The sequence below is a fragment of the Oncorhynchus mykiss genome, unplaced genomic scaffold (genome assembly GCF_013265735.2).
Source record: "Oncorhynchus mykiss isolate Arlee unplaced genomic scaffold, USDA_OmykA_1.1 un_scaffold_277, whole genome shotgun sequence".
Taxonomy (NCBI): Eukaryota; Metazoa; Chordata; class Actinopteri; order Salmoniformes; family Salmonidae; genus Oncorhynchus; species Oncorhynchus mykiss.
Genome location: NW_023493731.1, coordinates 160,066 through 179,220, shown reverse-complemented (window position 1 = coordinate 179,220; position 19,155 = coordinate 160,066). Strand labels below are relative to the sequence as shown.

The 19,155-nt window shown below is 40.3% G+C and overlaps 1 protein-coding gene across 2 annotated transcripts in view; it reads right to left on the bottom strand.

Annotated features, from left to right (window-relative positions):
* vwf (von Willebrand factor) overlaps nt 1-19,155 on the bottom strand; it is a 180,131-nt gene that overhangs the window by 40,851 nt on the left and 120,125 nt on the right. For both annotated transcript variants that reach the window (XM_036973630.1, XM_036973629.1), the window contains exons 41-45: nt 17,780-17,882; nt 15,072-15,143; nt 9,587-9,691; nt 3,380-3,585; nt 3,155-3,304 (exon numbers count right to left, since the gene is read on the bottom strand). In XM_036973630.1, coding sequence (XP_036829525.1) covers nt 3,155-3,304; nt 3,380-3,585; nt 9,587-9,691; nt 15,072-15,143; nt 17,780-17,882 — 636 coding nt within the window. The remainder of the gene's footprint in view (nt 1-3,154; nt 3,305-3,379; nt 3,586-9,586; nt 9,692-15,071; nt 15,144-17,779; nt 17,883-19,155) is intronic.

The window sequence follows — 19,155 nt, the reverse complement described above, 5'->3', positions numbered from 1 at the left end:
TGTAATGTATAGTGTGTAATGTATAATGTGTGTAATGTATAGTGTTTATAGTGTGTGTAATGTATAATGTGTGTAATGTGTAGTGTGTGTAATTTATACTGTGTGTAATGTATACTGTGTGTAATGTATAGTTTGTGTAGTGTGTATAATGTGTGTAATGTATAGTGTGTGTAATGTCTAGTGTGTGTAATGTATAATGTGTGTAATGTATAGTGTGTGTAGTGTGTATAATGTGTGTGTATAATGTGTGTAGTGTATAATGTGTGTAATGTATAGTGTGTGTAGTGTATAATGTGTGTAATGTATAGTGTGTGTAGTGTATAATGTGTGTAATGTATAGTGTGTGTAATGTATAATGTATAGTGTGTGTAATGTATAGTGTGTGTAGTGTATAATGTGTGTAATGTATAGTGTATGTAGTGTATAGTGTATGTAGTGTATAGTGTGTGTAGTGTATAGTGTGTGTAATGTATAATGTATAATGTGTAGTGTGTGTAATGTATAGTGTGTGTAATGTATAATGTGTATAATGTGTATAATGTATAGTGTGTGTAATGTATACTGTGTGTAATGTGTAGTGTGTGTAATGTATACTGTGTGTAATGTGTAGTGTGTGTAATGTATAGTGTGTGTAGTGTATAGTGTGTATAGTTTGTAATGCATATTGTGTAATGTACCGTGTGTGTAGTGTACAATGTGTGTAATGTGTAGTGTGTGTAGTGTATAATGTGTGTAATTTATACTGTGTGTAATGTATACTGTGTGTAATGTATAGTGTGTGTAATGTATAGTGTTTATAGTGTACGTAATGTATAATGTGTGTAATGTATAGTGTGTGTAATGTATAATGTGTGTAATGTATAGTGTATGTAATGTATAGTGTGTGTAATGTATAGTGTGTGTAATGTATAGTGTGTGTAATGTATAGTGTGTGTAATGTATAGTGTAAGGAATGTATAGTGTGTATAGTGTGTATAATGTGTGTAATGTATAGTGTGTGTAATGTATAGTGTGTGTAGTGTATAGTGTTTGTAATGTATAGTGTGTGTAATGTATAATGTGTTGAATGTATAGTGTGTGTAATGTATAGTATATGTAATGTATAGTGTGTATAGTGTGTAATGTATAGTGTTTCTAGTGTGTATAATGTGTGTAATGCATAATGTGTGTAATGTATAATGTGTGTAATGTATAGTGTGTATAATGTTTGTAATGTATAGTGTGTGTAATATATAATGTGTGTAATGTAGAGTGTGTGTATAGTGTGTAATGTATAGTGTGTGTAATGTATAGTGTGTGTAGTGTATAGTGTGTGTAATGTATAGTGTTTATAGTGTATAATGTCTGTAATGTATAATGTTTGTAATGTATAATGTGTGTAATGTATAATGTGTGTAATGTATAATGTGTTTAATGTATAGTGTGTGTAATGTATAGTGTGTATAGTGTGTAATGTATAATGTATAATGTGTGTAATGTATAGTGTGTGTAATGTATAGTGTTTGTAGTGTGTATAGTGTGTATAATGTGTGTAATGTATAGTGTGTGTAATATATAATGTGTGTAATGTATAGTGTGTGTAATGTATAGTGTTTGTAATGTATAATGTGTGTAATGTATAATGTGTATAGTATGTATAATGTGTATAGTGTGTATAGTGTGTGTAATGTATAGTGTGTGTAATGTCTAATGTGTGTAATGTATAATGTGTGTAATGTATAGTGTGTGTAATGTATAGAGTGTGTAATGTATAGTGTGTATAGTGTGTACTGTATAATGTGTGTAATGTATAGTGTGTGTAATGTATAGTTTTTGTAGTGTATAATGTGTGTAATGTATAATGTGTGTAATGTATAATGTATATAGTGTGTATAGTGTGTAATGTATAGTGTGTGTAATGTATAGTGTATATAGTGTGTATAGTGTGTAATGTATAGTGTGTAATGTATAGTGTGTGTAATGTATAGTGTGTGTAATGTATAGTGTGTATAGTGTGTAATGTATAATGTGTGTAATGTATAGTGTGTGTAATGTCTAATGTGTGTAATGTATAGTGTGTGTAATGTATAGTGTGTGTAATGTATAGTGTGTATAGTGTGTAATGTATAATGTGTGTAATGTATAATGTATATAGTGTGTATAGTGTGTAATGTATAGTGTGTGTAATGTATAGTGTATATAGTGTGTATAGTGTGTAATGTCTAATGTGTGTAATGTATAGTGTGTGTAATGTATAGTGTGTGTAATGTATAGTGTGTAATGTATAATGTGTGTAATGTATAGTGTGTGTAATGTATAGTGTGTGTAATGTATAGTGTGTGTAATGTATAGTGTGTGTAATGTATAGTGTGTATAGTGTGTAATGTATAATGTGTGTAATGTATAATGTGTGTAATGTATAGTGTGTAATGTATAATGTGTGTAATGTATAGTGTGTGTAATGTATAGTGTGTGTAATGTATAGTGTGTGTAATGTATAGTGTGTGTAATGTATAGTGTGTATAGTGTGTAATGTATAATGTGTGTAATGTATAATGTGTGTAATGTATAGTGTGTGTAATATATAATGTGTGTAATGTATAGTGTTTGTAGTGTATAGTGTGTGTAGTGTATAATGTGTGTAATGTATAGTGTGTGTAATGTATAGTGTGTGTAATATATAATATGTGTAATGTATAATTTGTGTAATGTATAATGTGTATAGTGTGTATAATGTGTGTAATGTATAGTGTGTGTAAGGTATAGTGTGTGTAATGTATAGTGTGTGTAGTGTATAATGTGTGTAATGTATAGTGTGTGTAATGTATAGTGTGTGTAATGTATAGTGTGTGTAGTGTATAATGTGTGTAATATATAGTGTGTGTAATGTATAGTGTGTGTAATGTATAGTGTGTGTAGTGTATAATGTGTGTAATGTATAGTGTGTGTAATGTATAGTGTGTGTACTGTATAATGTGTGTAATGTATAGTGTGTGTAATGTGTAGTGTATAGTGTGTGTAATGTATAATGTGTTTAATTTATAGTGTGTGTAATGTATAGTGTATGTCATGTATAGTGTGTAATGTACAGTGTTTATAGTGTCTGTAGTGTGTAGTGTGTGTAATGGGACACAGTGAGCGATGTACAGGTTAGTGTGTGTATATATATAGTCACCAGAGGACAGGAGTGGTCACAGACAGGTGGGACACACTGAGTGATGTGCAGGTTAGTGTGTGTGTCCTGCTGATGGGTGCAGATGCATTTCTCACAGCCCTCATCCCATTGGCTCCCCACACGGTAGACCACGCCTCCTACCACACACACCTAAAGGAACAGAGAAACATTAGAGAAGTAAACACACACACACACACATACACACACACACACACACACACACACCTGGTCAGGCAGGCAGGCGGTCTCGGTGCAGCCACAGTCATTGGTGGAGGAGGAGGTGATGAATCCAGGAGGACAGGAGTGGGTGGTGTTATGACAGTCACACACACACTGGTATGAATCACAGCACTGCGTCTGTTTAACGGACAGCCGGCGGTGGGTGGGACAAGCAGGTGGAACCTGGAGAGAACACTCCTCTTTCTTACAGGCTGAGAGAGAGAAAGAGAGAGAGAGAGAGAGAGAGTTAAAAAGAGAGATTACCATCAGATTTCAAAAAAAGAGGCACACTTGTAATTGATAAAAAACAAAACAAAAAAGATCACAGATGACAACTGGTTTGATGCTGATTGTAAAATTATAAGGAAAAAACTTAGAATACTATCCAACCAAAAGCACAGAAACCCAAATAATGGTGAATTACGCTTTCGTTACTGTGAGAATTTTAAAATATATAAACGTACACTCAGAACCAAAAAAGCACCGTACAACAGCAAGCAACTTACACTAATTGAGGAGTCCATAAACACAAACAACTTCTGGCAAAATTTAAACAAGAGGAAATAACCAAAAAAATCTAAACAAGAGGAATTAGCGATACAAAATGGTGACATATGGACAAGCCATTTTGAAACACTCAACAACACCGTTCACATTGACACAAACGCAGAACAACGCCAAATTCATGAGAAGTTGAATGGATTAGAAAAAGCTATAAAGGACAACCAAAATCCATTCTACTCCCCAATTACTGACCAGGAGCTCTATAAGAAACTTTAGGCTCTCAAATTTAAAAAAGCATGCGGACCAAATGGCATCCTAAAAGAGATGCTCAAACTCACTAGTGCAACATTTCAATTGACAAAATGAAAACAGTTATTTCCCTGACATTTGGAATCAAGGACTCATAACCCCAATCTTTAACGGAGACAAATTTGAGGGTAACAATTCCAGAGGCATTTGTAGGAACAGTAACCTGGGCAAGGTTTTCTGTAGTATTATAAATGTAAGAGTTCTACACTTCCTTAATAAGCAATGTCTTGAGTAAAAGCCAAATTGGATTTATACCAAAACATCGCACAACTGATCATATCTACACCCTACACACCCTGATAGAGAAACATGTCCACCAATATAATACCAAAATATACGCTTGCTTTATCGACTTCCAAAAAGCATTTGATTCTATTTGGCATGCAGGACTGTTCTACAAAGTTATTTAAAGTGGTGTAGGGGGTAAAACATATGACATAATTAAGTCAATGTATACTGGCAATACATGCAGCATTCAAATTGGCAAGAAAATAACAGAAATTTTTAACAAGGGGCGGGGCCTTCGTCAGGATTGCAATCTGAGCCCTGCACTCTTCAATATTCTAGAAAAATCCTCAGTCCCTGGTGTTAGCCTCCACAATTCAGAAGTTCAATGCCTACTCTTCACAGATGACATACAGTATGCCTGCTTTCACCCACAGCACATGGCCTACAGCAGAGCCTGGACCTGCTAGAGCAGTACTGCCAGACCTGGGCCCTGGCAGTTGTCACGCCCTGGTCTTAGTATTTTGTGTTTTCTTTATTATTTTGGTCAGGCCAGGGTGTGACATGGGTTATTTATGTGGTGTGTTTTGTCTTGGGGTTTTTGTAGGTAATGGGATTGTAGTATAGTAGAGTTGTCTAGGTAAGTCTATGGTTGCCTAGAGTGGTTCTCAATCAGAGGCAGGTGTTTATCGTTGTCTCTGATTGGGAACCATATTTAGGCAGCCATATTCTTTGAGTGTTTCGTGGGTGATTGTTTCTGTCTCTGTGTTTGTTTGCACCAGATAGGGCTGTTTAGGTTTTTCACGTTATGTTTATTGTATCGTCTTTATTAAAGATGTATGAAGATAACCACGCTGCATTGTGGTGCTCCTCTCTTTCGACACAAGAAAACCTTAACAGCAGTAAAACCCAAAAAGACTAAAATAATGATTTTCCAGAGAAGATCCAGATCTCAGGGAATTAGACCAAAGTTCTCAATTGGTACAAAATATATAGAGTACTGCACACACTACAATTACTTAGGTTTAAAAATAAGCTCAACTGGACACATTAAAGAGGCATTGAATGAACTGAGAAAGTACGCAGGGCATTCTATGCCATTAAAAAACAAATAAAATTGAAATACCTATTAAAATTTGGCTAAAACTAATTGAATATGTCATTGAACCAATTGTACTTTATGGCAGCGAGTTGTGGGGTCCACTTGCAAAATAAGATTTGATTATAAAAAACGTTTGCCATGTTTCTGTCGATATAATTTGCAATTTTTGTCTGCGTTGTCATGACCTAACTGGGAGTCTCATGAGTGAAAACATCCGAAGATCATCAAAGGTAAACGATTAATTTGATTGCTTTTCTGATTTTCGTCACCAAGTTACCTGCCACTAGGGGTACATAAGGTTTTGCAAGGAAATCGATAAACTTACACAAAAGCTTGTATTGTTTTCACTGTAAAGCATCATTTCTAAATCTGAGACGACAGGGTGATTAACAAAAGGCTAAGCTGTGTTTCGCTATATTTTACTTGTGATTTCATGAATATGAATATTTTCTAGTAAGATTATTTGACCGTTGCGATATGCTATTTAGCTTAGTTGATGACAATTATCCCGGATCCGGGATGGGTGGTTCCAATAAATTTGTGGAGTGGTTGAAAAATTAGTTTTAATAACTGTGTAAACTTCCGACTTCAACTGTGTGTGTATATATATATATATATATATATATATATGGGAGGCAGGCATATACATTTCACTGAGCTGTGTAAAGACAGACAATTAAGGGTGAGATAATTAATTGTAATTTATCTTACTGTTCTTTTGGTGTTTTTAGGTTCACTATCCTTCTGACCCTATGCAGCCAGGTCCCATCTACTTTTTAACTCCTCGCAAGTGTGGCTTGTTTGATGTCTGCTGTGAAGGAATACCACAACAAGTCAACTACTTGATTGATGAAGGCATATCACCCAGCAAAGACAGCAGCTCAGTCATCAATTACATGCACCATTTCTTCACCAACTACGGAGTTGAGAAACACGTGTGGACGTGATTTGTGATAACTGCAGTGACCAAAACAAGAGCAAGTTTGTGCTCTGGTATTGTGCCTGGCTGACCATGCACAAGCTCCACCACAGTCTGGACCTTCACTTCCTGATCACAGTTCACACAAAGTTTGCTTCGGCCTCATCAAGCAGCGCTTCAGAAAGACCAGAGTGAACCCTTTGTCTGAGATTGCTGGTATTGTGAAGGACAGCACTGTGACAGGGGTCAACACCCCACAGCTGGTTGGACTGGAGGATTTATTTTATTTTACCTTTATTTAACTAGGCAAGTCAGTTAAGAATAAATGATTGTTTTCAATGACAGCCTAGGAACAGTGGGTTAACTGCCTTGCTCAGGCGCAGAACGACTGATTTTTACCTTGTCAACTCAGGGATTTAATCTGGCAAACTTTCAGTTACTGGTCCAATGCTCTAACCACTAGGCTACCTGCCGCCCCAGGATGATACGGTGCTGGGGGAAAGCTATGGCTGGCATTAACACCTGACTCCGTACTTCAGGCCCGCTGCCACAGATCAAGCAGTACCAGCACTTCAGGTGGATATCATTTTCATTGCATTGTATGAGGTTCTTGTTCTTATATAAACTTGGGAGGTGAATTGATGTTGTGCCAGGTTGTAATGTATTCTGAATTTGTTGTTGTTGTTATTCCCTGTTTTACAGCTTCGATGCTGATGTTGTTGTCACCAAGGAGCGTTCTGACTCAGTCGGGACCAGGTTTCAGCTGCTGCGCAATGCTGACATCCTTCCTCCCATAGATGGTCTGCCTGTACAAGCATTACCTGGACTGGACACAGCTCAACAAACTCATCTTTTTGAGGGAGTTTTGCGATAAAAAGGCTATGGACATCACATGCCCTGCACCAAAGTCAAGGGCAGGACAGAAACAAGCTCCCTAGATTCCCTTGTTCATGATTGGTTCGGACGGACCAGTCATCAGCACTATCTGCAGTGCCTCAATTCAAATGACTCTCTGCTAACACACACGCCATGCATTGCTGCTACTATATTTTTTATCCTGCTGCTCAGCCACTTTAACCCTGATTGTATGCATATAACTACATCGTCTATCACTGATATTGCTATTGTTCTTGTACATACTGTATATTATGTTATTTATATTGACACTATCTATTTCTGATATTGCTACTATGCAAGTAATCATTTGGCTGTACCGTTTACACCTTCTGTAGAGACCATCCACTTAGCAAGACATAGCAAAATATTGATATATAAACTTTATATTGATATGTGACATACCACAACAATATCATGTGACTATATCAAGTGTCCACCACATAAATATATGGTGCATGCATCTGTTTATGTACTATACATGTGCACCTCCCTAAGGTTTCAACTCAGGTTGCATGACCTAAACTTATGTATGGAATACTGTGTGATAAGTGTATGTGTAACAGTATATAAAGTATGGTAATGTACTGGTGTGATGGCATTTGGACAGTGGTGTAAAGTACTACTTAAGTATTTCTGGGGGTATATGTACATTACTTTACTATTTATATTTATGGCAACTTTTACTTTTACTTCACTACATCCTGAAAGAAAATTATTTATTTTTTACTCCATACACTTTCCCTGACACCCAAAAGTACTTGTTACATTTTGACAAGAAAATTGTCCAATTCACACACTTATCAAGAGAACGTCTCCAGTCATCCCTACTGCATTTCATCTGGCAGACTCACTAAACACAAATGCTTTGTTTGTAAATTATGTCTGAGTGTTGGAGTGTGGCCCTGGCTATCTGTCAATAAAAAATTAAAACATACAATTGAGCCATCTGGTTTAATATAAGGAATTTGAAATTATTATAACTTTCACTTTTGATACTTAAGTACATTTTAGCAATTCCATTTACTTTTGATACTTAAGTATTTTTAAAACCAAACACTTTAGGACTTACTCAACTAGTATTTTACTGGGTGACCTTTACTTTTACTTCAGTCATTTTCAATTAAGGTATCTTTACATATAATGGCAATTTAGTACTTTTCCACCACTGGATGTGGCCGGGGGTTTTAGCATTTCTTTCACGTGACCCATCAATTTAGACAAGTGTGTAAGAGTCATCTAATATTTATAACATATTTATATCTGGACACTCAGTTTACCTGGAATTGTTCCTTATTGTAGGCTACTACCACTTTTAGTCTTCATCTTTACTACACTACTCACTGTTTAGCACATGACCTCACATGTGAATCCTTAAACAGATGGGTGGGGCTGGTTTAAGAGGGTGTGAACAATGCTGAATGGGTGGGGCTGGTTTAAGAGGATGTGAACAATGCTAAATGGGTGTAGACAAAGGAGAGCTCCCCAGGAGGTACCAAAAAATTCAAGGCCCTTTTCTCAAAAGTTAGTTAACAAGTTTATCAACTTTCAAAGCATAATTACTTTCCCATTGTTCTTCAAAAATGCAATGTATGATATACCATTTGTAGCTCTAAGTCTCTACTTTTTAACAATGTAAAAAAATATATGTATATTTTTTTTAATACTTCAAAACCTAATGGTAGGTCCTGGAAGTCACAAAAATAGATGGGTGTTGGTTCAATTGTGATTTTAAAGAAGAGAGACATTTTGGTGTGGCAGTTTCTTTTCCTGTGATCGCGGAGCGCTTTTTAGCAGAGTGGTTGGAAAGGACATGGAACTCCTGCTCCATGAGCAACGAGCGGGATTTACAACTGCTCAACTCTGCTCCATGCTCTGGTGGGCACTGGAATTACTAATTGAAGACGGGGGAAAGTACACTTTTGTCAGAACAGGCTGGCTAAATATGCAGCAGTAACTCAACACAGTGTCATTAAAGCTACATTCAAAGATGGTTGTTTTAATTAAGATTTTCAAATTTCATAGTGCAGTATATCCTTGTGTGTAACAATGCCAAACGGAACATTTCATTTCATTTAGACAAAGCTTATTCATTGTTTAAAAAAAAATCTCCATAAATGATCACTCACACAAGTGAACAAAAACCAATGTCCATTCAGATAGTCAGATAGTCAGATATCTAGATAGTCAGATATCCAGATAGTCAGATAGTCATCCTTAATAGAGATCATATAATTCAGGATGTGTGTGTTTTACTCACCACAGTGATGAATGGGTTGACACTCTCCAGGGTTAGTCAGCACCACAGTCAGACCGTCTTCACAGCGAGGAACCTCCGGCAGCTGGCAACTAACCAGGTCACATACTACACACACACACACACACACACACACACACACACACACACAACACACACACACACACACACACACACACACACACACACACACACACACACACACACACACACACACACACACACACACACACACACACACACACACACACACGACACACAGAGTACACAAAAAACACAGTAAACAAACAAACAATACACACACAAACAATACCGACGCGCACACAAACACACACACACACACACACACACACACACACACACACACACACACACACACACACACACACACACACACACACGACACACAGAGTACACGAAAAACACAGTAAACAAACAAACAATACACACACAAACAATACCGACGCGCACACAAACACACACACACACACACACACACACACACACTGTACACAGTATTATAGTATCACACACTACACGTACAGTATTACAGTAGTATTAGTGTAGACTACAATATAGTAGTCCAATATAGTGCATTATAGTACATATTAGTACTGTAGAATAGTGTTGTAGTATTTTAATAATGTAGTACATACCACTGTCACAACCTGATCTGTTTCACCTGTCTTTGTGCTTGTTTCCACCCCCACCAAGTGTCTCCCCTCATTATCTCCTGTGTATTTAAACCTGTTTTCTCTGTCTGTTGCCAGTGTGTTTTGTTCGTCAAGCCTACCAGCGTTTTTCCCCTTGCTCCTGTCTTATGGCGGGAGGGACTCCATAACCTGGCAGAATGCCATGACCAGGCATTCGACACTTCTGGAGCAATTCCGTGGATTCCCTACTGGGCAGCGGGTCACACTCGTAATCGCCCAGCCTACCCCAGTGTCCCGAGAACCCCGCTTACCTCCTCCGGAGCGCTATGCTGGAGATTTTATAACCTGCCAGGCTTTTCTCTCCCAGTGCTCCCTCAATTTTCACCATGCAGCCTTCTGTGTTCCCCTCGGACCACTCGAGGATAGTGTACTTCATAACGCTGATGTCCGGGAGGGCACTCGCCTGGGCTACGATGGTGTGGGAGCAACAGTCCGCCATCTTTCTTAGTCTAGAGGAGTTTGAAGCGGAAGTTCGTAAGGTGTTTGATTCTCCGTTGTCTGGGAGAGAGGCTGCTCATAAGCTGCTCCAGCTACGTCAAGACTCCCGTAGTGTGGCAGACTACGCAATGGATTTTCGCATGTTGGTGGCTGAGAGTGCCTGGAACCTGGAAGCATTGTTCGACATGTTTCTTCACGGATTATCGGAGGTGGTCATAAATGAGCTTGCAGCCCGGGAGCTGCCCATGGACCTTGACTCCCTCATAGCCTTGACCATCCGAATCGATGGACGGCTTTGAGAACGTAGGAAGGAGAGGGAATCTGTGCCCTTTAACCCTCGATTCCCACCTCACCCGAGTTCTCTCAGGAATCACCGAAGGCCGACTCCTTCAGAGTCCAGACACCTGGGCAGGGCTAGACTGACTCCGGCTGAGCGCTTCCGCCGACCCCACACCCAGAGCTATTGAACATTTCGTAGCAACCTGCCCATTAAAACCCAGGCTCATTAAAAAGGGGAGAGTACTCTGGTGGGCCTTATGGAGAACTTTTCCTCTACCCTTACTCGCATCCATTTCCATGCCATCCTGCTGTGGGGGATTCAGTAGAAATCTCTCTAGGTACTCATCGACTCTGGAGCCGATGAGAGTTTTTTTGGACGCTACTCTGGTGTCCGAGCTGGGCATCCCCACTCAGCAGCCCTCCATTCCCATGGACATTAGACCGCTGGACTGGCGCTCTATAGACAGGGTCACTCACAATACCACTCCTATAAACCTATGAGTGTCAGGGAACCACAGCGAGGCAATCCAATTTATGCTGATTAATCAGGTTCCCATTGTATTGGGATTATCTTGGCTCCAGTGACACAATCCCAATATAGACTGGACTGTTGGTGCCATTATGGTCTGCAGCCCGTTCTGCCACGCACATTGTCTGAAGTGAGCACAGCCTGCCCAGGGACGTTCCTGTGGGCTCGGAAGTTGCCCCGGACCACTCCACCATTCCCGTGGAGTACCAGGATCTCCAGGAGGTGTTCTGGTTCACTGAAACTATGACTGCGGGATTGACCTTCTCCCAGGCACCATTCTGCCCTGGGGACGACTGTAGTTTCTGTCGGATCCGTAGACCAAGGCAATGGAGACCTACATTGAGGACTCCCTAGCTGCAGGGTTCATCCGTCCTTCCACATCCCCCGCCTTCTGCATCCCCAGGGATCTTCTTTGTGGAGAAGAAGCACAAAACCCTGCGCCCGTGCATCGACTACCGGGGCCTAAATGACATTACGGGGAAGAACAGCTGCCTGCTACCACTCATCTCGACAGCCTTTGAGACTCTCCAGGGGGACACCGTGTTCTCCAAGCTGTACTTATGGAACGCCCACCCACTGGTGCGGATACGGGAATGGGACGAGTGGAAGACTGCCTTCAACACAGCCAGCGGCTACGAGTGTCTGGTCATGCCATTTGGGCTTATCAACGCCCCAACTGTGTTCCAGGCTCTGGTTAATGATGTTCTCTGTGACATGTTGAACCGGTTCGACTTTGACTACCTCAAAGAAATCCTCATCTTCTCCCGCTCCGCCCAAGAACACATGCTCCACGTCTGACAGGTTCTCCAACGCCTCCTGGAGAAGTGCAAATTATATCGCTTCACCATCCCCTTCCTGGGTTACATCATCACTGCAGGGAATGTACAGATGGATCCCGGGAAGGTGAGAGTGGTGGTGGATTGGCCCCAGCCTACGTCCAGGGTGCAGCTAAAATATTTTCTGTGATTCACCAACTTTTATCGCCGCTTTATCTGGGGTTACAGCACCCTGGCTTCCCCCATCTATACTCACCACTTCCAAGGTTCTGTTCACGTTGTCCCCAGCTGCTGACCGGGAGTTCCGGACACTGTTTCACCACAGCTCCCATCTTGGTTCATCCTGTTCCATCCCGCGAGTTCGTGGTGGAGGCCACTTCTTCGGATGTCTCAGTGGGGGCTGTCCTGTCCCAGCATTCTGCCCTGGACCTCAAGTTACATCCCTGCGCCTTCTTCTCCCATTTCCTAAACGCCACGGAGAGGAACTACGATGTGGGGAATTGTGAGCTACTCGCGATGAAGATGGCGTTGGAGGAGTGGAGGCACGGACTGGAGCAGGCGGAACATCTGTTCATTGTGTGGGCCGACCACAAGAACCTGGAATATCTCTGCACCGCCAAGCGTCTAAATTCTAGGCAAGCTAGTTGGGCCCTGCTCTTCACCTGGTTCAACTTCTCCCTCTCCTACCAACCAGGATCCAGAAACATTAAGCTGGATTCACTGTCATGCTGCTAAAGCCCTGTAGTTACCACACTGGTACTCCGGACAACAGTTGGACTGTGTTAATGTATTGTTGTATTGTATTGTATACAGCATGGTATAGTAATCTGGTGTGGTGTAATATTATAATATATTGTAGGTATAGTAATTTAGTAGTGTAGTGTTATAATATACAGTATACAGTGCCTTGCGAAAGTATTCGGCCCCCTTGAACTTTGCGACCTTTTGCCACATTTCAGGCTTCAAACATAAAGATATAAAACTTTATTTTTTTGTGAAGAATCAACAACAAGTGGGACACAATCATGAAGTGGAACGACATTTATTGGATATTTCAAACTTTTTTAACAAATCAAAAACTGAAAAATTGGGCGTGCAAAATTATTCAGCCCCTTTACTTTCAGTGCAGCAAACTCTCTCCAGAAGTTCAGTGAGGATCTCTGAATGATCCAATGTTGACCTAAATGACTAATGATGATAAATACAATCCACCTGTGTGAAATCAAGTGTCCGTATCAATGCACCTGCACTGTGATAGTCTCAGAGGTCCGTTAAAAGCGCAGAGAGCATCATGAAGAACAAGGAACACACCAGGCAGGTCCGAGATACTGTTGTGAAGAAGTTTAAAGCCGGATTTGGATACAAAAAGATTTCCCAAGCTTTAAACCTCCCAAGGAGCACTGTGCAAGCGATAATATTGAAATGGAAGGAGTATCAGACCACTGCAAATCTACCAAGACCTGGCCGTCCCTCTAAACTTTCAGCTCATACAAGGAGAAGACTGATCAGAGATGCAGCCAAGAGGCCCATGATCACTCTGGATGAACTGCAGAGATCTACAGCTGAGTTGGGAGACTCTGTCCATAGGACAACAATCAGTCGTATATTGCACAAATCTGGCCTTTATGGAAGAGTTGCAAGAAGAAAGATTTCTTAAAGATATCCATAAAAAGTGTCGTTTAAAGTTTGCCACAAGCCACCTGGGAGACACACCAAACATGTGGAAGAAGGTGCAAATTGAACTTTTTGGCAACGATGCAAAACGTTATGTTTGGCGTAAAAGCAACACAGCTCATCACCCTGAACACACCATCCCCACTGTCAAACATGGTGGTGGCAGCATCATGGTTTGGGCCTGCTTTTCTTCAGCAGGGACAGGGAAGATGGTTAAAATTGATGGGAAGATGGATGGAGCCAAATACAGGACCATTCTGGAAGAAAACCTGATGGAGTCTGCAAAAGACCTGAGACTGGGACGGAGATTTGTCTTCCAACAAGACAATGATCCAAAACATAAAGCAAAACCTACAATGGAATGGTTCAAAAATAAACATATCCAGGTGTTAGAATGGCCAAGTCAAAGTCCAGACCTGAATCCAATCGAGAATCTGTGGAAAGAACTGAAAACTGCTGTTCACAAATGCTCTCCATCCAACCTCACTGAGCTCGAGCTGTTTTGCAAGGAGGAATGGGAAAAAATGTCAGTCTCTCGATGTGCAAAACTGATAGAGACATACCCCAAGCGACTTACAGCTGTAATCGCAGCAAAAGGTGGCGCTACAAAGTATTAACTTAAGGGGGCTGAATAATTTTGCACACCCAATTTTTCAGTTTTTGATTTGTTAAAAAAGTTTGAAATATCCAATAAATGTCGTTCCACTTCATGATTGTGTCCCACTTGTTGTTGATTCTTCACAAAAAAATACAGTTTTATATCTTTATGTTTGAAGCCTGAAATGTGGCAAAAGGTCGCAAAGTTCAAGTGTGCCGAATACTTTCGCAAGGCACTGTATATTAGTATAGTATTCTAGTAGTGCAGTATTGTAAAGAAAGTATATATTGGTATAGTAGCCTAGTAGTGTAGTATTATAATACTGTATGAAGCATTTTGCTACACCCGCAATAACATCTGTACGTGACCAATACATTCGATTTGATTTAATATACAGTATATATTACTATAGTATTCTAGTAGGGTAGTATTCTAATATACCATATATATTAGTAAAAAATTCTAGTAATATGGTACATACCACACTCGTATTCCGGACAACACTTGGACTCCCTCTTCTCCCTCAGAACCTCACAGGGTCCACATGCTGGAGCTACAAACCCATACACATACACACACACACACACACACACACACACACACACACACACACGCACACACACGCACACACACATTCTCCACTGAGTATGTGTGTTTATGAGTGTATCCCGTATGTCTATGTGTGTGTGTGTGTGTGTGTGTGTGTGTGTGTGTGTGTGTGTGTGTGTGTGTATCTGAATGTATATACATTGGGATGTATGGATAAAATGGACGTACATTAAGTATTTGCCACCTTTCTGATTTTCTCTATTTTCGCATATTTTTGATACTGAATGTTATCGGATCTTCAACCAAAACCTAATATTAGATAAAGAGAACCTGAATTTACAATAACAAAAAAATATATATACTTTAAAAAAATGTATTAACACCCAATCCCTCTGTGTGAAAAAGTATTTGCCCCTTACACTCAATAACTGGATGTGCTTTCACTGCTATGACTCCGACCAAACACTTCCTGTAGCTGTTGATCGGTCCACCTTTAGCTGCAACGACTCCAACCAAACACTTCCATTAGCTGTTGATCAGTCTACCTTTAGCTGCAATGACTCCAACCAAACACTTCCTGTAGCTGTTGATCAGTCCAACTTTAGCTGCAATGACTCCAACCAAACACTTCCTGTAGTTGTTGATCAATCTCTCATGTCGCTGTGGAGGAATTTTGGCCCACTCTTCCATGCAGAACTGCTGTAACTCAGAAACATTTGCGGCTTTTCAAGCATGAACTGCTCATTTCAGGTCCTGCTACAACATCTCAATTGGGATTAGGTTTGGACTTTGTCTAGGCCATTCCAAAACTAAAAATGTGTTGCTTTTTAACCATTTTCATGTAGACTTGTTTGTGTGATTTGGATCATTGTCTTATTGCACAGAAGCAGCTGCACTTCAGCTTCAGCTCACAAACGGATGGCCTGACATTCTCCTGGAGAATTATTTGATACAGAGAAGTTATAGTTATAACTCATCTGTCTTGAACATTCTTTTAACTCATCTGTCCATAGAACATTCTTCCAAGAGTCTTGATGATCATCCAGGTCCTTTCAGGTGCTTTTTGGCAAACCTGAGTCAACTTATGTCTGGAGACAACCAAACACTGCATTCCACAGTAAGAACTTCATACCAACAATCAAGCATGGTGGTGGTAGTGTGATGGTTTGGGGACGCTTTGCTACCTCAGGACCTGGACATCTTGCCTTAACAGAAAGAACTATGAATTCTGCTCTGTATCAAATAATTCTACAGAAGAATGTCAGGCCATCTGTCTGTGAGCTGAAGCTGAAGTGTAGCTGGGTTATTCAGCAAGACAATGATTCAAAACACACAAACAAGTTGAAATGAAAATGGTTAAAAAGCAACACATTTAAACGTTTTGGAATGGCCAAGTCAAAGTTCGGACCTAATCCCAATCAGCTAAAGGTGGCACAACCAGTATATTGAGTGTAAGGGTGCAATTACTTTTTCACACAGGGGCTTTGGATCATTACAGAGGGTAGTGGGTACGGCCCAGTACATCACTGGCGCCAAGCGTCCTGCCATCCAGGACCTCTATACCAGGTGGTGCCAGAGGAAGGCCCTAAAAATTGTCATAGACTCCAGCCACCCTAGTCATAGACTGTTCTCTCTGTTACTGCACTGCAAGCGGTACCGGAGCGCCAAGTCTAGGTCCAAGAGGCTTCTAAACAGCTTCTACCACAAGCCATAAGACTCCTGAACATCTAATCAAATGGCTACCTAGACTATTTGCATTGCCCCCGCCCCCCATTTACACCGCTGCTACTCTCTGTTATTATCTCTGCATAGTCACTTTAATATCTCCACCTACATGTACATATTACCTCAATTACCTTGACTAACCAGTGCCCCCGCACATTGACGCTGTACCAGTACCCCCTGTATATAGTCTCGCTTTTGTTATTTTACTGCTGCTCTTTAACTACTTGTTACTTTTATTTCTTATTCTTATTTCTGTTTTTTAAACTACATTGTTGGTTAGGGGCTTGTAAGTAAGCATTTCACTGTAAGGTCTACCTACAACGGTTGTATTCGCATGTGACTAATAAAATTTTATTTGATGTTACATACATCTTTAATTTTTTTCATTAAAAAAAAGGTATGACATTTTTGTTTCAATTTTTCACTCATGTTCCCTTTTTTTAATATTAGGTTTTGGTTGAAAATCGGATAACATTCAGCATCAAAAATATGCAAAAACAGAGAAAATTACAAAGGGGCAAATACTTTTCCGCAACACTGTATGTGTGTGTTATGATCAATGCAGGGTCGGTATGTTTGTGTGTTGCCGTTATGATCAATGCAGGGTCGGTATGTTTGTGTGTGTTGCCGTTATGATCAATGTAGGGTCGGTATGTATGTGTGTGTTACCGTTATGATCAATACAGGGTCTGTATGTATGTGTGTGTTACCGTTATGATCAATGTAGGGTCGGTATGTATGTGTGTGTTACCGTTATGATCAATACAGGGTCTGTATGTATGTGTGTGTTACCGTTATGATCAATGCAGGGTCGGTATGTATGTGTGTGTTGCCGTTATGATCAATGCAGGGTTGGTATGTATGTGTGTGTTGCCGTTATGATCAATGCAGGGTCAGTATGTTTGTGTGTTTTACCTTTATGATCAAAGCAGGGGCGAGCAGTGCAGTTGATACGTTGACGATCCAGACACATACAAATCAGACACGTGTTCTCCTCTGGCACCCAGCTCTGTAGATACTACACAAAAACAGACACGTTTTACTATCCTTGTGGGGACCAATTTATTCCCATTCAAAATCCTATTTTTCCTAACCCTTAACACTAACCCCTAACACTAACCCCTAACGCAAACCCCTAACACAGGGGTTCCCAAAAGGTTTTTCCACATGACCCCATTTTGACATCTGAAAATCCTTATGACCCCAAACATGGGAAAAAAACTGTTTTTTTATTTTTTTTTATTTCACCTTTATTTAACCAGGTAGGCTAGTTGAGAACATGTTCTCATTTGCAACTGCGACCTGGCCAAGATAAAGCATAGCAGTGTGAACGGACAACACAGAGTTACACATGAAGTAAACAATAAACAAGTCAATAACACAGTAGAAAACAAAGGAAAAAAAAGAGAGTCTATATACATTGTGTGCAAAAGGCATGAGGAGGTAGGCGAATAATTAACATTTTTCAGATGAACACTGGAGTGATAAATGATCAGATGGTCATGTACAGGTAGAGATATTGGTGTGCAAAAGAGCAAAAAAGTAAATAAATACAAACAGTATGGGGATGAGGTAGGTAAAATTGGGTGGGCTATTTACCGATAGACTATGTACAGCTGCAGCGATCAGTTAGCTGCTCAGATAGCAGATGTTTGAAGTTGGTGAGGTAGATAAAAGTCTCCAACTTCAGCGATTTAGTTAGCTGCTCAGATACGACTTTTGCCCCACCTCTCACACATGCGGTGACCTCACCCAGCATAACTAGTTTGTCCAGAAATGCAACCTCTCTTATTGTCACTCAATGCCTAGGTTTACATCCACTGTACCCGTGCCCTACCATACCCCTATCTGTACATTATGCCTTGAATCTATCCTACCTCACCCAGAAATCTGCTCCTTTTATTCTGTCCCCAACGCACTAGACAATAAGTTCTTATAGCCTTTAGCCATACCCTTATCCTACTCCTCCTGTGTTAACTAACCTCCAGATGAGCTTCAATGCCATACAACTCTCCATCTGTGGCCTACAACTGCTCTTAAATACATCTCCTCTCCCTCAACTCCCTTGATAATGGAGACAGGGTCTATCTGCAGTTCCGCCTTTTCATCCTCAGGCGCCTGCAAGTGTTTAACAAAAACACTGTTTGGACATTGTGTTAACTAACCTCCAGACTCATTTCAATGCCATACAACTCTCCTTCCGTGGCATCCAACTGCTCGTAAATGCAAGTAAAACTAAATGCATGCTCTTCAAACGATCGCTGCCCGCACCTGCCAGTCCATCCAGCATC